The sequence below is a fragment of the Henckelia pumila genome, chromosome 4, assembly GCF_033568475.1.
Source record: "Henckelia pumila isolate YLH828 chromosome 4, ASM3356847v2, whole genome shotgun sequence".
Taxonomy (NCBI): domain Eukaryota; kingdom Viridiplantae; phylum Streptophyta; class Magnoliopsida; order Lamiales; family Gesneriaceae; genus Henckelia; species Henckelia pumila.
This window is the reverse complement of record NC_133123.1, coordinates 70702042-70724345: the sequence shown is the minus strand read 5'-3', so window position 1 is coordinate 70724345 and position 22304 is coordinate 70702042. Positions and strand designations below refer to the sequence as shown.

The window sequence follows — 22304 nt, the reverse complement described above, 5'->3', positions numbered from 1 at the left end:
TTTGTGACCTGTTGTGTGTAATTTTTGTACTGCAACAACTTATTTATAATGTAGGCCGCTAACAGCTTAGGGCCCATTAGTCATAAGTTCAAGCCCGACAAGCAAAGCCCGCATGTTCAGAAATTAATATAAAATTCATCATGACTCCGATTGATAAACCGATTTCACCAATGTGCACAGAAACCATTTCTGCACCTTTTAAAGTCAAGATAAATTTTTCTGAATCCGAATTCAGTGATTTCCAAAAATCCCATCCCTATGTCATTTTAGGAAATCTTACTCCTCTACTCTTAAATAAGAAGTCCAACTTCTTTGTTCATTAAATTTAACTCTTTAAATTTAACTATCTCAATGGGGATTAAAAATCCATTACTCTGTGTGACCCTCAATGGTTCAGGGATACAGCTAGCCGTGGGCTCACAACTCCTTGTGACTCGGAACAACAATTTCTGACTTGCCCATCGAATCATGGTAAGAGCGCCTAGCAACATCGCCCCATGATTCCCTAGGTATCACTGATAGTGCCTGCAAGAACCAATAGATTTTGGTTAGCGTACAGTACGGTCCCTTCATCCATATATCCCGATCGAATCAACAACCATTGGTAAATCGAGAGTTGTTCGAGATTCGATAACTATGCAATACATCTTGAAGATCAAATAGTGACATCGCATGTGTTACTAAGAAACCATTTCTTAAAACACATCATGTACTCTGGCCAGAGATTCGTCACACTAATATCTCCTCAGATCGCATAGGATATCCACACTCGCAAGTATGTGGTGAATCCTTGACAACAAAGCATCGACTCCTATATGTGTTGTAACTGTACCCAATCCCGACACCTGATGACCCCAATAGAGTCGGTAAACGAGTCAAAGCACCGTACTAGCATATAGAGTCTCAATGATGTTTCAAGTAATAAGGACTAATGGTGTACAACCAAAACCGCGGACTTTATCCACTCGATAAGTGATAATCACTTGGAAAGTCCGGATAGGGTAGTTCGATCATTCATCGTATGAATATCCATTTGCATGCTTCGAACATCTCTATGTTCCTTACCAATGAAACGTGGTACTCTGCATCGCAAATGCTAGTCTCAAACTCGAGCGATCCTTATCCTTATTATCGGACGGCTCAATCGACTAGGAACAGTTTAGAATACACAGTGACTATAAGATGTGTTTCATGATAGACATCTCCATGTTCTACCACATCTTACATACACCTATAGTATATTCAAGGTCTTTATCAAAACAATAATAGTATATCACAATATGAAGAAAGATAAAGTCATTGCCATTAATAAAAGTGTAAATTATACTAAACAAAAGGTTGTTTATACAAAGAGTCATCAAAGCCCTTAGCCACAAGTTGGCTCACCGGGCACCTACTCTTTCACTTGGAACCTAGGATCCTACTATACTAGAACTAGCCTAGAGGTACGTACACATTGACTGAGATTGTCAGCGAGTATACATGTTTATATGTTGCATTTATTTGGCATTATTATATGGCATGATATATGATTTACCGCTTTCTATACTCATATGTCATGTGCATATACACGTTGAGCCTATACTTTGTTCTACCTGATTATAGAGCAGCTCAACTCTATACTCGATAGTCTGTCACTGAGAGTACCGCGACGGCGGGGACATGTATGTCTGACTACTCTGGTGTACTAGACGAGTGTGGTTGCACCCAGAGGTTGATCCGCGCGGTGGCAGCACTCATGTGGCGCCGGTACTGAGCATGACTTTTCAGATGACCCTTTACCAGTCATCATGTTGCATGCATTATATACACATGTTTACTCATGTTTATGTACTGGACGTTAGCACTCACGTTCTAGTTGTTATCTTGGACACCCTATTCCATTGGGCAGGTCGCAGGATGGACGGAGCCGGTAGTTCGAGGTAGGACTAGAGAGCCGGAGCCTGTCAGGGGATTTTATACAGCAGGATTTGTTTGGCTGTATAATGTTTACTTTTAAGTTCTTCGATATGGTTGTATCACTACAGTATTAGCCTGGACTTATTTTACTAAGCTGATATGTAAATTATGGATTATGTTTCCGCACGTTTTACTTTGTTAAGTATTTTGCTGTATTAAGTTTAATGCATGCTATTAGTTGCCAGTTAGTAGGTGATTCCATGCAGGATCACTACAAAATCAAATATAGAAATTTAAAACCCATATATAAAAAAATCAATTCACTGAAGTATTTACAGAATGGAAGTGCCAGCAGTTCTTCACAAATATTTGGGAGAACGGAATTCAGACTCGGCGAGGCAGCTGGTGGATGAGAAGAGAAAGATGTGGACGAGAATGGATTTTGATCTTGTTTTAGTTTTTAATAATCTGTTACTTTTCACAAAAAATACTTCTATTATATTTGAACTTAACATTATTTGCATTATTTCACCGATTCGAATTTAAGTTTGTTCTAAAAATGAGAATTTAGAAATGACGGGATCTTAAGTTCTGGAAAAAGTGAGTAATTTATTTGGTTGCTCAAGCAAATAATGAACTTTACAGAAATACCCATGTTATGCTTCATGTCGTATACAATAAAAGTGCGTATTTAACTTTGCTACTACATAATTGTCCTCTATTCATACTTTTACAAATATATATATAGATATAGGTAATATATATAAGTATATATATATATATATATATATATATATATATATATTTATTTATGCGTGTAGTAAAAAAGTGTTTGACTAAATTTATAAACTCCACAAAACAACTTATAAGCTATTTTGGAACTTATAAGCTTTTTCAATTTGTTTGACAATAATTTAGTCAAACGGCTTATAAACGATCAAAATAAATTGTTCTTTAAAAAGCTAAGGTAACCCTAATTTTTTTAAAAAATTCTTATTTTAAAATTTATTTTTCCAAAATAATCTTCTATATTTCCATAAATCCCCGCCATTTTCTTCACTTATAAAATATTATATATTTTTTAAAAATGAAATGTCCAAAGAATAATAATTTTCTAAATTAAAATATGAAATATTTTTATTTTTTGTAATATAAGTTTAATACATATGATAAAAATTTTAAAACTGATTTTAAATAAAATTCATTGTATTATTTTTTTTTAGTAATTTTGACAATAACAAGATTTATAATAGCAAACACATCAATATCTTTAATTCGTTTATAATAAATTTATCCAAACACTTTAACAGCTTATTTTTAAAACTCTTAAAAACTTATAATTGTCTTAATAAATTTAGCCAAACACACTCTAAGTAATAATAATAGATAACTAAAACTCACACACGTGACACAATTCTCATGCACGTATTTTAATATAATTAATTACCTTTTAAGATTTTTAACAAATCAGCTAGACATTGTTCATTTCCCTAAAATAAGTTTATTATAATCATTTTTATTGAATGAAAGAGAGGATTAGTTTTGTTCATCCATTAAAACGACTAAGTTACTCTAAAGGGTTAACACAAAGTTAAATAATATAGATATTTAATTGTAATATAATATTTTCATCCTCAAATTTGGAAGTTGGATGCGAATTGAACATTAAAATTTTTTAAATTAGGTTTTTCTAATTTTTGACATTAAGCAACAAATGAAGAAGATTTAATAGAATAATGAAAATCAGAAGAAAGCTCGACTGTAAATATGATATGATTCTACATACAAGTTTCATAGTGTTATTGATATATTAATGAAATCATAACAAAAAATTGAAGTGCTCTGGTCTGTCTGTTACATATGAAGAAAGAAAGAAAGAAAGGAAGGAGGGAGGGGCATTTTAAGATACCAACATTTATTACCAATCCAAAAGATTAGCAATTCCTCAAGAATAAAAATTTGCCTCGTGCTGGAAAAACCTGTATTCAAGCCTCCGCTAGTTTTAAACGAGGTACGATGTTCATCGACTGGAGCTCCTGCAGAACGAAGTAAAGATTGACTCATGTTATATACATACAAATCACAATCAAGAAAAATTAATACATCATAAACTTAGTTCAGAGAGTCTTGGACAAGATTTGCACTACTATCCACCACAATGTACGTGTTCATCAGTATAAGATGCCAGTGAGAAATGGAAGCCAACAAAAAACCAAGAACTTTGTAAATTAATCGACATCACCTTGAGTTTAAATAAAAAATACATATTGCATAAAGAAACACCAACGTGCACAATGACCACATTAACACCATCGATTGATTCTGAAAAGGTTTCATAAGATCTTGGTTAACACTTGGTAATTTATTTTTGAATATCACAATCATTAATGAGACTTGAATTGGTGTTTGGGTGGTGAGTGTTCGTTTCTACTATTTAGTGAAACATAAATAAATTAATAATATCAAGATAGTGGAATTTTATTAATTTAAAGAAGTATTCATTAATCGATGAATTAATAACTTATTATTTGAAAGAATACTTTTTCGATTAAACGAATATAAATTTAATTGCATAACAGATCGATCAATGTGTTTTGCTTTCGCTAATGTCTGCATCACATTGGTGGAATTAGTATAACTTGTGATACCTGGAATAAGAGTTTGCATGCATAAGGTAACTTCATGGTCGACATTTTCTCCCCACTCTTACACATTGTACAGAAGCCTGTTTTCAGTTTGAAGTTGTAATATCCCAGCAGACCACACTTCCGGCACACCTGCAAACAGACTAATTAGCAATCGGACGGATTATGATTTCAAAACTTCCAAACCTTTCAGGAAAAGCCAATATTGCAAGTGGAACAACATGAATGTTATGTCGTGCAAAAATAACTCGATAACATGTAATTTATATGTATACACACAAAATGGGTGATTAGGAGTGGTGATACATCTCACTTGCCACATTTCCACTGAAATATCCACATCCACTGAAATATCCACATTCATGTCATTGATTCGATGAAGCTCACCTGAACCTCATATGGGTCACTAGAAATCATTAAGCGCTCATATATCAGCATGCTAGCCCCATAGGCAATCAAGCAATCGCGTTCCATTTCTCCAACACGAAGACCTGCTCAATTATAAAAATCAACAAATTGCAGTCCTGGAACACTGATCAATTTTTAGAATAACTCGATTTCACACCTCCAGTTCTACTCTTTCCTTCTGTAGGTTGTCTAGTCATCAAAACGCGAGGTCCAGTTCCCCGGGCATGCATTTTATCCAAGACCTAAGATTAAAAAATAAATAAATAAATTCAACAATCAGAAAAAATCTGGCAAAACCGCAAAGGACCTTAGTCTCAATTAGGCATGCAATTTTGATGAAAAAATTCCATATTCAGGCGTAAATGACACTTTCAAAATAGATCTTTCCATGTTGTATAATGCAACAGCACTGGATCGTGTAAAGTAGGTGACAAGTAGAGCATAACAGGGAGAGGAACAATCACGGGAAAAGGCACCATGGGCAGATGAAAAATGTTTTAGATAGCAAAGATGTCAATATACAAAAAGACGAGCAATTTGCACCATAAATTCGTAACCTAGCATCAAACTCAGGCTTAAGCCTTAAGATAAATTCAAAGCTTATGGCTAACCCAAAGGATTTACTTTACCAGATTCTTTTCAAGAAGCTAGATAACTAAGAAAACCATCTCAATACATCAGAAAAAACCTTTGACTAGACTTCCATTTCAAGGAGAAACAAATACAGAATTGAGCAGACAATGACAAAGAGAAGCAACTTAACTTCCAATGCAAGTGCTAATTGATTATGTAAACCAAGCTTCAGAAAATATAAGAAAATGTACAATCTTCCTGATCCCCACGCTACATCGTTGAATTTTATCTCTAAAAAGTACAAGTATGCTAAATAATTCTATTTACAGATATCCAAGAATTTTAGAATAAGACGTGGACTTTTGGGATCATAATAACTTGAAAATCAAACAATGCAAACAAAGTACATCAAACGCTAATGATACAAAGGTACATAAGAAAGGGATATGTATGAAAACTAAAACCTGGATTGAGCAACGAGAGCTCACATGCTATCACAATCAAGCCATATCAATTTTATTTTACTTCCAGCAAATTTTGCTTGTGAAAATCATTGTTGGCATCGGTGTCAGGTTTGGGTAGTTTACAGAAGACAAAGAGGTTAAAAAGGATAAGAGAAATTTCACTGCTCACCATGTGTTTCAGCTTTTGATAATAAATTGGACCCATGAAAATATACGCTTGTAGTGGCTCTCCTGTGATTCCTGCATAATCAAAAAGATAAAAATAGAAGGCTGATGTTAAGGAAGGCTAATTGACACCACAGAAGTCTCCAGTGAGATAACTAGCATTCACGAAAAGGCATAAAATCACTAAGGGTTAAAAGAGAACAGATGAGTTGCACAATTCAATCGTACCATAAGCATTCCACCAAAAACGAAACGTGGTTGCGCATGTTATATTAAATATGAGGAAACAATTTCATCCAAAAAAATATACAAATGAAATATAATAACCTAGATAAGGAAAAAAAAAATCTAGAAGAAACAATTTCTGATGTCCATACTAGGCATGCTTAAAGGTTCCACCGGTCCGGTTTCGGTCCGGTTCCGGCCGGTTCCGGATCAACTATGGTCGGAACCGGTTCCGGTTCCAAGGTAAGTAACCTTGGAACCGATTCGAACCTATGTCCGGTTCGATATGAACCGACGGTTCCGGTCCGGTTCTAACCGGTTCCGGAACTGGTTTTTTAATATATATTACTTATTTTAATATTATAATGAAAAACTTTATTTGCATTTTTTTTTAGAATAACTTTTATTTGCATTAATTTTGAACTCAAATAGTACATGATAATATAAAATTTATTTAACATTATGAAGAAAGTAGAGTAGAGAATGAAGAGAAATTGTTGTGTGAAATGTTCAAAAATTAACTAGTATTTATAGATGTATTAAGAGTTTAAACAATAATTTTTTTTTTACAATTTGCAATTAATATTTAATATTAATATTTAATAAATACATGCATTAGCCGTTTGACAAGCATGTGCAATTGTACCAAAGGCTACAAAGCCGTTGGCCCAATTTCATTGTTTTTCTTCTTTTTTTTTAAATTTTTTTCCGGGTTTTTTCCTTTGTTTTTGTTTTTTTTTAATTTTTTAACCGGTTCTGGTCCGGTTCCGGGTCTGATCCGGTCCAGGAACCGGAACCGGATGAACCGGTTCAGAAAATCCTGAACCGGTTCAATCCATTACTTAATGGATTGGGCTTGGTTCCGGGTCCGGTTCTGACATACCGGGTCCCGTTCCGGGTTTAATAGGCCGGTTCCGGTTCGGTTCCGGGCCGAACCGGTCCATTAAGCATGCCTAGTCCATACTAAAGAATGTGCTTAGCTTATGAGCTGGGCGTTTTCATGAACTATAAGTGATTGTCTTTTCTTTTCAAATTTCATGCAATTGATATACCATCCATCTTTCCCTAGGTATGCAGGTATTTTATCAATTCCTGAATCCAACAGTTTTAAACATATTGATGCCCGCCCGAGAGAAGAAAAGCAAGCTTTCATAAATTCAAGTTCTGATGAAAACAAACATTCTAATGCCTCTTGAAGCTAACAGTTACCACTACATATATCCAACACGCCAATACATCATTACTTTCTAATTATCAAACAATTTACTCGCATAACAGGATTACAACTTTAACAAGCCTAATATCATTGAAAGTTATGCTTTATACCCAAATGGCGGCAAATGCTGGATACTAAAAGATAGGAAGAATGACCTGAATAGATGAAATCTTTGCCATTATAGCTAAAGCCATGCTTCACCAGGGTTTCACTGCAAACATTATGAAGGGTTCTGAATCCTGAGAAATGTTTCAAAATGCAAGCCATGCGTCAAGTAGATTGAGGTGGGAAGATGTAAAGAAGTGGCAGTAGAGACCTTATTGCCTCAACTTTATCTGCTTGTCCACTGGGCTCTCCAAATGCACTTCCATAATGAAACCTACCGCATGAAACTCCAGCTTTGCTACCAAGAAGCTCTATCATTTTTCCAACTGTCATTCGACTGAAGATACATGACACAAGAAAAAGTTTCAAAATGTCAATGGAGTGATTATTTTCGAGCATCAAGCTGATACAGCACAAACGTTGATGGGTACGTGAACAATTTCAATTGTTTAAAATCTTGTCTCATTCATATACAAGCAGGTTTTAAATAACCACAAATAGTAGAATGCTATCAACTAGGACATACAAAAGTAGCATATTTTCGGTAATCAAACAACCCTCCAATGTCACACGCCTGGCATTTAACCACACTTGAAGATGAACTGTATTCCACAAGTAGTCATAACAATACATAGCATGAAATATGTCACTAGAAAATTCACGTCAGTATATCGTCCATGAAAATTTTATTACATGGCATCATAATATGAGGTAAAGCTGCAAAGTGCATGTCCCCTTAAGTTGTTCTGAAACGTGAAACCATAATTACACTGTACCAGGCTCAACCGCAATAGAAAAAGCAAAACCAACAAATTATGTTCATCCCTACAGTCACATTGAGAACTTCTGTCTGCTTTGCATGCTTTAGCAGCCAATTCAAAATTATCCTTAGTTCAAAACTTCAAAAACTTAACAAGTGCGTGCTGAAATAGAAAAAAAAAATACAAACTACAACATGTTTCACGAAGAAGGAATAAATAGTGAAACTCAACAACGATGGTGCTTTTAGTCATTCAGCATTTGATTTGAACTGACAGTTGATATTACTTCAACGAAGAACAAGTTATATTTTAAATTAAAGGATTCTGATTTGAATTTTCTCCCTTTCCCAAATTCACAAACGCACTTCAACCTTCAGAGTTAATGCTCAAATTCTTTACCAAGAAGAAAAGGGGGAAAGGGTTGACAAGAAAGGCTAGGGTATTACCAATTGGAGTAAAAACTCCAAATCGGTGTTTTCGTAACCGGACCGGTAATTGAACCGGTAAAACATTAAATAACGGTTCAACCGGTCGGACCGGTTCAACCCGACGGTCAAACCGAAATATTATTATATTGCATAAAATAATAGAATAATATAGTAATTGATATATTTTAAATTTTAATTTTAAAAACCTTAAATATGTATATATATATATATATATATATATATATATATAATAAAATATATATATTTACCAACGTTTAAAATCTAAACAACAAAATATATATAATCAAAATATCAAATATAATTATTTATATATTTTATAAGCAAAAAATAAATCAACATAAGCTCAAATACTACTAAAATACAATTTTAATCATGTATATATAACCAAAAAAAAACTTCTAAATCATAAATATAGAAAATAATGTTTTTTTACGGGATATAAGAAATAATTAAGGCCGGGGAGCCGGTCCGACTAGTTCTTGACTGGGTTTGACAGGTTCCGAGCGATTTGGCAGGAAAACGGTTTTAGAGATTATTCCAGACCAGATCGTGGTCGAACTGGCCAGTCCGGTTTTAAAAACATTGATCCAGATGTAGTTGGATATAAGATCTGAAATACTAAAATTAACTACCTCGGAAATCCATGAGGATTCATGATCAAATCAGGGCATATGCCACGTTCAGAAAATGGGAAGTCTTCCTGTTGAACTATGGTACCGCAGACTCCTTTTTGCCCATGACGGCTACTAAACTTGTCACCGACCTAGTAAACAATCATTTTTTTAGTCCCTCAAAAATATAAATGACAATTCAAAGAAGGAAAATTGTCATCATGAAGCCAAATTGGTTAAGCACCTCAGGCCTACGAGTATGGCGAATCATAAATTTTATGCATAAATTGTTATTCTTGTCAGAGCAGAGCGCCACTCTATCAACCACGACCGTCTCACCTTGAGGTCCTTTGTATTTCAGCTCACTTGGCTTGTACGCACTGAATGTAGCAGAATACACTAAGAGCTAATTAGCTACCTGCTACTTATAATTTATAAAGCTAAGGGTAAGCATTCTGTCCAAAGATAAATAACCAACCCCTCCGGCAGGCCCATTGGCGATGCCACTGGCACCCTAGTGACAGTGGGGGACTGCTTATTGATATAGATGTCTTCATGTCGAATAATTTGTCCAGGAGCTGCTAGTCCATCATAATCCAAAATCTGCATGAAAAAAGAAGCATTCAAATGGAAGATATTGGATCTCGATTGTACAACTTACAAATCATTAGCTGATAAATAAGGGAATCGCAAAAATTCACTGTAATTTACTGCAGACTAGTAATTTAAACTCAAGCAGACAATGAATAGAAGAACTTGTATCGACAAATCAAAATTATTTATTATGTCATTGAACATGTGAAGTCTAATGAAATACAATCATCATAACTAACTACTAACCAACTTTCATATAATGAAAGTAAAGAACTTCTATTGACATTAATAATACACCATTTATGTCATGGCATGCAGAGTATGGGGAAATGCAATCCTTGTGATTGCTAGGGGTAAAAAAAGAATCTTATTACAGGATAGGTTCCTAACTTACCCCAGTTCATCCAAGGAATTGACATAATCAAGCTCAATTACCACACTGATTAATCTGATAGTCTCCTCAAAATTATGCAATTATTAAAAGAAGGAAATAAACATAGGTATAATCTTTGAAACTCTAACATGTTCTTCCATTAATATACATATATTGCCACATCATTTCACAAGAAAACATAAATTGGAATAATCACCTGCATATTGGGTCCTCCATTTGGTCTAATTATACGATCAGATGTGCCATTTTCATACTTCTGACAAACAGCTGACATTCTGTTCGAAGTAAAAATGTGGTACTGTTATTACACATAATCCAATACAAAAAAAAAACCTAGGAAATATGTTTAACCAAAGCAAATGCTGTAAGCTAATGTATGAACTCGTACTTCTTCATTACAATGCAGCGACCAAAACCACGATCCAAGGATGATTTATTCATCACTATAGCATCCTCAATATCATATCCACTATAACTCATTACCGCAACAGTTGCATTCTGTCCCGCTCCTAACTTATCAAAACTGACCTACAGATAGCATCACTAAGTTATACGGCGGTTGTTCCACATTACACTTGACAATGAAATCCACTAACCAGTTCAATTGTCCGCGTCGTTAATAATGGCCGTTGAGGATATACTAAGAGGTAGATTATAGTGTCCATCCGACACAACTGCGAAGACAAAAATTTGCCAGATTGTATTCATAAAAAAATAGGACTAATTTTAAAGAGACAAAAGTCGAATTAATATCATGCCTGATTATGTGCAATATTGCCCATAGCTTGCTTACCCATAGCACACTGTACATGAAACAATACCGAACGTGATCATTAAAGATCCATACACTATTACGCCATCCAAACTATACGTAACCTGAATAAGCAAGGTAAACATACCTGATAAGTATTTCTTGGAGACTGGTTATGATGAGGATAAGGGATCAACCCAGCGCATACGCCTAGAATAGTCAAAGGCTCTATTTCAATATGAGTTGTTCCTTCTTTAGCATTCTCTTCATATAAAGCAATCTACAAACGATAATTTAGCATAAGACAGGTTACAGTTGACCTTCTAACCACAAAAAATTATCAAAGAAAGAGAAGTATGCAAACCAAAGAATTGTTCTCCTCGTTGACATCAAGATATTCTACCAAGCCTTCTTTCAAAAAGCTATCAAATGTGCGAACTCCATCCTGAAACAAGTGAACTTTATATGAGGCCATCAAGGAAAAAAAATGAGTAATACATCAAGCACTATTTTGTTTACCCTCAACTCCTTCATATGGTGCTCCTTGATTCTTGATACACCTTTGTCAGCAATTACTAGAGGACGACAAACACGACCACCATCTGAAGCAATGTAAACACAGCGCTGCAAGAGATTTCCTCATTAGTATCTCCACTGATGAGTCACAATTTTGCATCTACAACATGAAATCGAGCTGTCTAGCAAATGCCATTGGTTCAAAAATTGACAAACATTCAACAACAGAGAAACACAAGAGAAAAGAGTCACCTGCTTTTCATTCACGAAGATGCTTACAAACTCGCCAATTATACCTACCCTTCGCAGCTTTCTCATTGCATAAGCAAATCTCTGGGAACATTTGAAATCAAAAAAAAGAGAAGATCGAAGATGGCATATTCAAATAACCTAATAAACAACTTTGACCATCTATAAAACAATACCTGTGGCCGCCTATGCTTCCCAAGAATAAGTCCATTCAAAATTATAAGATATGAATTTGGCATGTGAAGTTCTTCACCTGAGAGTAATTCCAAGTCTTCTACCCCAAGAGAGTAGCACTGTCCCAAAAAAAGCAGGAAGTAGTGAAACATAGGGGGAAAAAAGATAGGCCAGCCTCCAAAATAATCCAACTAACAAAGAGTAAATAAGAGAAGCAAGAAATTCATGCTTATCCGAATGACAGAAAATACATCACCACACAATAAAAATGTTGAATTATCTCAAAATAGATTAAATTGTCAAGAGAAATGTACCAGAGAAATAAGAGGCCCTTCATCCTCATCAGTGGTAACATGTGTCATCAAGGCTAGATTCTTCACCAATCCACATGATTCACCTTCTGGAGTATCACAGGGGCACAACATGCCCCACTGTAGATAAAATGGTTTAATGTAATCCGCATGAAATTCATGAAGTGGAAAAACAAATGTAATAATACAAGAGTTAGTAACGACTAATCAATAAATCAAATCACCTGGCTGGGCTGCAATGCTCTAGGACCACTAACTTTTCTAGATTTTTCAAATTGGGACGAGATCTTCGTCATGTTACCTAATGTCCCTATGTACGACAATCGAGCTACAACCTGTAATAAATAAATTGGCCTTCAATCCATACCATATTACTGAGGAATAATCTTGGAGCAAAATTGTTTCAAGACAAAAAGAAGACAGTCACATGATGGGGAAAGTACACAATTAAATTTGTTTATTCTAGAAAAAATAAGTGAAAAAGAGTATATGAAATGAAATTTTGGTAGAGAAAAGCGAGTTATTTTGTAGTCAAGTACTAGTGTGAGCTATTGTTGCACAGAGACGTTTCTCTCTGAAACTTCTTTTGCGATTCAGTAGAACATATTTAGTTAATTCCATTACAGTATTATCTATATATTTTTATTGTGGTTGTGACATTTAGTCCGACCTGCCATATACGACCAATGGAGATGAAATCATAAATGGCAACCACGCATTCAGAGACCAGGATCGAAACAATAGTGGAGGTGTTGGAGAAAATGATGTTCTCGATGCAGGAAACCATGCAAACAATTAGTAAACAACAAAATACCAAACCTCAAGACGATGATGGAGCAGATGAACAAATAGAAAGGGAGGCAACTGCCAGATCAACATTTGGGTGGTCAGCTACGGACCTACGGTAGATAGAGGGCAATGGCGATCCTCGTCACGAGAATATTTCTGATGGGAGGCTGTCTATGAATAGACATATTTGTTGGAAAGTAGAAAATAATTTAGGAATTATTCCTGTAAATCTATAAATCAGCTAGGATCTTTGTATTATAGGAAAGTAACGGCTAGGAATTAATCTTTACCTAAAATTGGTGATTGTAAAGAATAAGATGATAAGAGAAATAATCTCTGTGTTATTTTATTAATGAACCAAGACACTCAATTTATAATTACAATAGAGATATAAAGAAAGAAAGAAAACTATTATGCCAAAATAACTTACTCTAATTGATTATATTCTATCCTATCAAATATCTCTAATTGGTTATGTACAATAATTTACAAGAAATAGAAGATATTTGAATATTTTCTACACTCCCCCTCAAGCTTGGTTGTAGATATTGATTATTATTCAGATAGTCCTTTCGTGAGGAGATCATCCAATTGGTGAGATGTGGGAATATATTCAATATTGATGTTGCCTTCATCCACCTTCCCTCCGATGAAATGACGGTCCAACTCGACATGTTTAGTCCTATCATGTTGAACAGGGTTGTGAGTTGTGTTGATAGCTGACATACTATCTCAGTAGAGAACCATAGGGTTTCCAAATTGGATTTTTAACTCTTTCATCACTCGTCTTATCCAAATGAGTTCACATACTCCATGACTCACGGCCCTGTATTCTGCTTCGGCACTACTCCTTGCAACCACGGATTGTTTTTTGCAACGCCGTGTTACCAGATTTCCCCATATTACCGTACAGTACCCAGAGGTCGATTTTCTATCATTGATTGACCCTGGCCAATCTGCATTAGTGTATACACACACTCACTCCTCGATCATTTGTCTTGGCAAGAAAAAATCTTTTCCCAGGAGTTTGTTTCAGGTATCTCAAGATTTTGTAGACTGCACTGAGGTGACCTTGATATGGTGAGTGCATGTATTGGCTCACCAGGCTTATTACAAATGCAATATCTGGTCGTGTATGTGAAAGGTAGATGAATTTTCCAACAAGACGTTGATAACTGCCTTTATCGATTGGTTTCCCTTCAAACATTTTTCCTTTGCTTCCTAGTTAGATTGGTGTGCTGCTTGGCTTGCATCCCAACATGCCAGTTTCTTTCAACAGGTCTAATGTGTATTTTCTTTGGGAGACTGAAATACCTTTTTTGTTTCTAGCAATCTCCAGTCCCATAAAGTATCTCAAAGTTCTGAGGTCCTGTACTTCAAATTATCGTGTCATCATTCGCTTGATTTCCTCCAATTCTTTGTTGTCTTCCCCAGTGACAATTATGTCATCAACATACACGATAAGAATGACAAATTTTTTCTCGTCGGAGTGTTTGACAAACAATGCATGATCTGCTTGTCCCTAAGTATATCCTAGATTTTTTCTTGCCATGGAAAAACAATCAAACCAAGCACGAGGAGGCTGTTTCAGCACATAGAAAGATTTATTGAGCTTGCACACAATCTTACCTCCTAAATGTTTGTCAAATCCAGGAGGTTGACTCATATAAACCTCTTTTTGAAGTTCTCCATTGAGAAAGACATTTTTTATATCGAGCTTCTGCAATGGCCAATCTAGGTTCATTGCCAATGACGAGAATTCTGACAGTGTTCAGTTTGGCAACCAGGGCAAAAGTTTCAATGTAGTCAATTCCATAGGTTTGAGTAAAGCCTTTTGCCACTAGACGTGTTTTATGCCTTTCAATGGAGTCATAAGCCTTGTATTTGATTGTAAACACCCATCTGCAATCAACAGTACACTTCCCTTGTGGTAATTCAACCAGATTCCAGGTGTTATTTTGTTCTCGGGCATGCATTTCTTCAAAAAATGGTGGTTTGGGAATTGGGAACATCTGTTTGAGGAATAGGGCATTGTTGGGGAAATGGTGGTGGAGGTTTTATGTCGAGGATGAACCATTGTGGAAAAGAATCATAGTGAGTAAATACTGGTTACAAAAGAATGGATGGGATGCTGGGTTAGCAAGGAATGTTACTTTCAGGTGCCCAAGGAAATTTATTTCTAGATCTTAATTGGCTTTTCACAAATTAGTGAGGACGGTGGTTAACGGGGGTACCTTGTATAAATGTAAGCACAAAATCAAAAAAATTATTGCTTAGGAAATAGGAAAAACCTTTGTGCCTCAAGACGTGCCCTTAGAAGCATTAAATCATGTAACCCGATATACCATTTCTAACCTGTGCAGCCTATACTAATAATTTGTCTGAATCTTATTAATTTGTCTCTCAACTACATAGTGTGAATGTTCCTAAGATAGTACAGAAAGCTCTAAATGATCTAGAATGAAGGAAGGCGGTCCTTGAGGAGATGAATGCTTTAGAGAAAAACAAAACACGGGAGATAATGTCTTTACGTGTAGGGAAGCAGACAGTTGCAAATGGGTTTTCACTCTAAATAACAACTCAGAGCGGTCATTGTGCTGATATAAAGCGAGATTTGTTGCCAAATGGTTTACACAAACATATGGGATTGATTATCAAGAGACATTTGATCCTGCAACTAAATTGAAAACATAATGAATATTACTTTCAATTGCAGCAAATTTGAATAGGCCCTTATATCAGCTAAATGTCGAAAATGCATTCCTCGAATGGAGACTAGAAGGAAAATGCATTTATGAATGAGCTACGAGGATTTAAGGAGAACTAATTATTTTCTTTTCTTGAGTGAGTGAGAAGCACTTGCGTGAGCTAAGGTTCATAGACATATCGAAAGAATATTGCAAGCCAATATTTATTTTCTTTTCTTGAAGTGAAAAGAAATAGAATGAGATAGGGTTGTACATGACATTTCTTTGGATTACGATTTCCATTTCAGCGAAATACATTCAGTTAATTACAATTCAATATCATTTGTACATTTTTATTGTGGTTGAAACAAAAGTCAATAACCAAAGGAAGATTGGCATACTGATATATAAATAAAGGGGGATGCATTAATAAGCATGTATAAAAGAAAGGATTAATAACCTGAGTCATGCCTTTTCGATTCATCCTGAACCTTTTGACATCCCAATTTCCGGTAGAAAGAGTTCTTTCTAAACCAATAGTAATGCTATCCTTCACTATAAACTGGAAAAGGTACAAAAACATAATGTGAAAAACAAATAAATAAGTGCTAAAGTGATATAAGCGAAGGATCATAGTCATTAACATTGGTGGGCATTCAGGTCCCAACTTGACCCGAAAATCGGGTAGTTCGGGTAATTGAACAAAACCCGATACATATATCGTGTAGTAATTTTTATTTTATTTCATAGATAAGAAGATAAATTTAATTAAAATAAAATAAAATAGTGTATTTTTATTTATATTTTAGTTGATTGTGTTAATATATTATAACTTTGTTTAAGTATATTCTAATTAATTAAAAAAAACTAAATATTTAATTAAAATATTGTTTATAATTTTTTTTTTTAAAAGGGTAATACCCCACCCGAGACCAGATTATTTCAGGTTTGGGCATGGAAAAATAAACGACAACTCTACCCGTAAAAAATTACCCAATCAATAAGATGCTAAAACACAAATACGCAAGCAATGAAAAACAATCCAAGGAAAGAAACTTAAAGATACAGTACAACTGTACAGGAATATTCTACTTTGGAATGTGTGGAGATTATGTTAGTCAGTTAGTGAGAATGTCCATGTTGTTGATGGCATTCGAAGATCTCGTGAATGTCCATGTTGTTGATTGCATTCGAAGATCTCGTGTACACGTATAAATTTCTTGGTGAAAAATTCAAAGAACCCCACTTCTAGCTTACCAAAGGGCAATGGGATCCATAATTTTCATTATGTAAGTTCTTAAGATTAATTCACCCAAGGTTTAACTATCGGTAGGTTGATCGCTTGGTTTAAACTGGCTAATCTCTCAGAATTCGTCTCTCAAACACGTTCTGTCCTTGAAACATGCATAGTTCATACTTCATGACAAATACGCTGAATAAGGAAGTTGAATCGAGTAAGCAATAGAAATGATAACAAAGTGACGAGTATAAAGGAGACAACCGAAGGATGAAAACTCGTGACACAGCCAATAAATCCAGCACTTAATCTTTATAATGAAACATAGAGGAGTTGGTCACTCTTTAAGGTTTGCAGGCTAAAAGAGGATGAAAAAAAAAAGTCACTGTTGCAAAATATACTACAACTAAACCACGGAAATTAATCATCCTAAAGCAATCACCTATCCTGTCAAGGACAAATGGACCAGCAAGGCCAATGAATCTTTACTTTTGTAAGCAGTAGTGCATCTATCTAATACACTTCTTCATGTGTTGAAACAAAGTTTACTATACCCTTGCGGAATTCAGGAATTTGTTAAGGCGCTCAACTTAAACAGAGTTGAGGCCATTGATAAGTTAAGACAGACATATTTTCAACCCCCACAAGTGGATGCACACATGCTGCTGTTCGGATTTGTACCCAGAACCTCTCTTGGGATAAGGAACTTTAACAACATTAATATTGGAGTCAAAGAAACATGAATTAGCAAACACCAGCAAATATATGTAACACTGCAACTTTTATTTCTATTCAGAATGCCACTGCATAACATTTTCTATACATTGTAATTTACTAAATATCCGTGTTGTAAAAGACGTTAAGCGGTAACTGGACGCCTAGGCAGTTGAATGTTTTTTTTTATATTTTTTATATATAATCATGCAATGCAATTACAAATAGTCATCATTTTTTTATGTAATATATGTAAATAAATTATGCTTATGCATTATTAAATTTTATATAATACAATACAAATGACACAAGGTGCAAATGTTAGTATATAAATGCAACTAAAAAGATAACTAATAAAGATGACCCCACGACAGTGGTGGGTTGTTCGAGGCAGGAGGCGGGGTTTGTGGGTGACTGGGTTGGAGGGGCTATCATGTTTTGGAAGAAAATGTGTGCAGTGTATTAATAGTTAGGGTTTTTTAAAATTTTGTTGACTTCGACTGCCTCGCCTGCCCCTGCTCATATTCTACTGCCTATAGAACCGCCTAAGGCAAAGGCGATGGGGTCGATGGCCGCCTCCCGCCTCGGCATCCATTTAGAACACTGCTAAATATCCAATATAATTAAACACATGGGAAATTCACAAAGTTTGGGTATGCTCTTGCTTTTAAGTCACATAACCTCAGGCATCAGGACAAACCTGGGAAATGTCAAACCGGCTGGAACGGCTGGGCTTTGCCAAAATGGTATCAATTGTCCTTCTGGCCTCGTCGTTCATCGTCTTGAATAAATCCTACAATACAACGTTGAGAGAGAGATTTGAGGGTACAAATCATCATTAACTGAATGACAGAAACAACCAAAGGACCGCAAAATACCTCAAAAAGTAGTGATAGCAATTGACCAGACAGTTCCAGTCTTTTGTTCCCCACATAATCCTACAAGGTTAAATAGATTAAATAATGACAAACAATACTACCTACAAGAATTAGAGGCATCACCAAGGTTGACACTTTGCTTTGTAGAGCAAAATAACGTCACATGAGAAGTCACTTCCAACATCAAACCGTCTATGTTGCATAGATACGGGTACTGGTATCGGATCGAATACTATACGGGTACGGCGATACGGGAAATTTGGAAAATATAGACACGATACGGCTAGGATATGGTTAGAATTAAAAAATAAAGAATATATATATATATATATATATATATATATATATATATATAAAGCATTAAAAATCCTAGAGATAGGGCAGCTGAGACGGCGGCCGTGCGGCGGAACAGTTCAAAAGTGGCGTTGGTGATGATTGATGATAAAGCAGAAAGAATGGAAAAATGGGGAGCGAGCAGTAAGGACTAGAGAATGGAGAAGTAACGGACTGAGATAGGGCTTTTTAAGCCCAATTAAAATTATTATATTTATTAAGAAATCCTTATAAATTTATTATTTTTCAATTGAACCCTCAAAACTTTAAATTATTTGTAATTTAGTCCAAAACATACCCAAAAATGTACCCGGGCCGTACCCACGCCATACCCAAGCCGTACCCAGACCGTATCCAACCGGTCAAACTTGAAAATGGTTAACGACACGGGTTCGACCGTATCCGACACGCGTATTTGCGTGTCGTACCCGTACCCGATACTCCGAAAAAAAAATTCTGCAGTACCCATGCTACATAGCAAACCACATAGCAAGATATATCATTAACAATGTGGCACCAAAATAGTCAAATTATCCTGTAAATCAGTAACATCGAGAATGATAACAATGGCAAAAACCCAAATCAGGCACAAACATATGAAACCCTCACTTCTCAACTCCAGATACCCAAGGTATGCCAGGCGGTAAATGATCGAGAATTACCAACGGAAGGGAAGTTCCTATGATTGAATTATGCCTAATGTAAAATTATAAGTAACCTCAGGAATGCATATTGCATTTCTAGCCAACTCCCACCTTAGAGCAACCTTATCAATCTCATTTCCACTTCCTCTGTTGCTAGTGCGGTGCCAAGGATTAATGTTGAAAGTGATTCTTTCCTTTCTATATACACCATTAGAGTGGCCAGTTTTGACGGATTGTCATCACGATGTGACTGACAAAAACTGTGACATGAGCAATCAGATTTTGTTACCAAGAAAGAGCATGTGGCACTCTAGTTCTGTGTCTTCTATGCAAAGCAGAATCCAAATATCAGAACTGTATAATTCACTCTAGTCGTGAATCGTGTAGTATCGATTGTTTGGTTTTCTTTTTCTTTCTTTCATTCTTTTTTTTTCGAGATTAATTGTTTGGTATTAACTTTTTTGATAGGAAATGAAAGTACATTGATAAAGATATAGCGATAATAATTACAAAAAATAGACCACAGGTATTAACTATGATAAAACTTACTTTCAACAAAAGAACCAAGAAATGTCGATCAGACTAACAGTTTTTTATTTATCTCTGGTATTTTTGCCCCCACCTCCGAGGTATATATTGTATTTGGCACTTACCTCCCTTGTCATTTACGAGGGGTGGTGAATGCAAAAAAAAAAAAACAAAAAAAAACAAAAAAAACCATTTGTCTATACCATAAATCTGAACTTGTTACCAAATCCGGTCAGCTACTTCAATATTTAAATGTTTAGAACTGATTTTATTGTTTTTGCCCCAAAACCAGGAAGAACATGCCAACATGTTTGTTAGGTCAAGATTTCTTTTCTTTGGTTTTTTGAAAGCACGGTTTCTTTTCTTGTGGGACAAAGTTTTGCAACACATCTAATATTCGCAACACAAAATATCCCAAACAGCAACAGGGATTCATAAATTAAAAAGAGAAAATGTAAAGAAATAGCCGCATAAAGTTGGCCAGCAAATATGATGGAAGGGGGTATTCTGTCAGTTGGCAGGTGGAACATAGCTTTTATAGGCAACAACATATTGAGGTTGGCACGGCCATAGAATGCTCTGGAAATGACAAAAGGTAGACAATCTTCACTTTCATCAACCAAGAAGAGGGTGTTTCTGAGCAAGCCTGATCAGGTATTCGCATGGATTCTCAAAACCTTTAAAACCACTGTAAGTATTTGCCCGTTTCAGGCAACAACAACATAATAAGCCCCTCACCCACGCAGTGGTGTTTACACCAAGAGTTTGCAAGACAAAAAACCTGCCTTCCAAGTTGTCAGAACTATAGACATGCAACATGATGTACGAGTGATACTTGATCAACGTAACAGAGCATTGATGTCAAAAAACTACGAGCCAATCAATCTCAATCCTCCTTTCACTCTTCTGCCTTTACAAATCGAATCTTGGCAAAGGTTTGAATTTAAAAGTCAAGAATATTACCAACCATCTTACAACAAAAAAAAGTCGAAAATTAATTAAGAATCGGACATGATGTTGAAAATTGGGTCATGTAAGAAGTTGTAACGAAGGAAGAAAAGTAACTAAAAACTGAAATAATCCCAGGAGTGAAAATCAGCTGAAGATAGTGTCAAAACAGAGGAAATTAACTAGTATAAGTTTCCTTCTTGCTAAGAATGTATATAGAATGACTACTAAAAGAGATTCTGATGAAGTCACAATAGAGATAAGCTCTGACTATGAAGTATTTTGGAACTGAAAAAACAACCTCCAGTGTGTGCTAATATTTGTTTCAGGAGTAAAACAAATATTTGAGTTACCACGTCTCCCAATGCAGATGAGTCAATGACCAGCGAATTGATTAATAATTACAAAAGTACAGTGCAGCAACATGGAACACAAAAAACCAAAATAAAACAGAGGGGAAAGTTAAAAACTATAATAACACAGTTTTATTTTAGCTTAATGAAATATAACGTCCATGTTAACTGCCAGAAGGATAAGATACCGATCAAGTAACTAAGAACACACAAAATTAATTGATAAATTATTTCAAGTAGGGTGCTAGCAAAATATACCTTATCATCCATTGCATCTTTATTTAAGATCGCTTCCATCATGCGTCTCAACATCACAGCAACATATATGCATTTTGGACGAAAATTGTTTTGACGAACCTGTAAGGGTAATAGTGAATTTGCAAATCCAAAAGTTAACAAATATTTATGAAGAACCATATCTAAATATAGAACCTACTGGAACGTTGGCAAGAAATATGTCACGAAGGATACTGAGAGGGCGCCCTTCCTGAATACAACATGAAGGATAGGAAATAGGACAATAAGCAAAGTAGATTATTGAAAGAGAGAAGTAAAGTTCTCAAATTCATACCAAGCAACAAACAATAACAGACCTTCTCAAAAGCAGTCGAATATGGTGAAGTTTTAACCTACATCATGAAACAACAATGATTGAGAACGACGTAAAAAAGCTACAGAAGATG

The 22304-nt window shown here is 35.3% G+C and overlaps 1 protein-coding gene across 3 annotated transcripts in view; it reads right to left on the bottom strand.

Annotated features, from left to right (window-relative positions):
• Positions 1–3636: 3636 nt before the first annotated feature.
• LOC140865895 (DNA-directed RNA polymerase III subunit 2) overlaps positions 3637–22304 on the bottom strand; it is a 35195-nt gene continuing 16527 nt past the window's right edge. For all 3 annotated transcript variants that reach the window (XM_073270725.1, XM_073270727.1, XM_073270726.1), the window contains 27 exons: positions 22215–22250; positions 22058–22108; positions 21880–21978; positions 18816–18875; positions 18638–18730; positions 16447–16548; positions 12735–12845; positions 12514–12630; positions 12202–12318; positions 12029–12109; positions 11780–11884; positions 11625–11705; positions 11409–11540; positions 11268–11312; positions 11106–11183; positions 10898–11037; positions 10706–10784; positions 10000–10124; positions 9766–9901; positions 9543–9673; positions 7912–8037; positions 7751–7806; positions 6159–6229; positions 5110–5194; positions 4932–5035; positions 4548–4676; positions 3637–3935 (listed from right to left, as the gene is read on the bottom strand). In XM_073270725.1, the coding sequence (XP_073126826.1) occupies positions 3885–3935; positions 4548–4676; positions 4932–5035; positions 5110–5194; positions 6159–6229; positions 7751–7806; positions 7912–8037; positions 9543–9673; positions 9766–9901; positions 10000–10124; positions 10706–10784; positions 10898–11037; positions 11106–11183; positions 11268–11312; positions 11409–11540; positions 11625–11705; positions 11780–11884; positions 12029–12109; positions 12202–12318; positions 12514–12630; positions 12735–12845; positions 16447–16548; positions 18638–18730; positions 18816–18875; positions 21880–21978; positions 22058–22108; positions 22215–22250 (2541 nt within the window). In that variant the 3' untranslated portion in view covers positions 3637–3884. The remainder of the gene's footprint in view (positions 3936–4547; positions 4677–4931; positions 5036–5109; positions 5195–6158; positions 6230–7750; positions 7807–7911; positions 8038–9542; positions 9674–9765; positions 9902–9999; positions 10125–10705; positions 10785–10897; positions 11038–11105; positions 11184–11267; positions 11313–11408; positions 11541–11624; positions 11706–11779; positions 11885–12028; positions 12110–12201; positions 12319–12513; positions 12631–12734; positions 12846–16446; positions 16549–18637; positions 18731–18815; positions 18876–21879; positions 21979–22057; positions 22109–22214; positions 22251–22304) is intronic.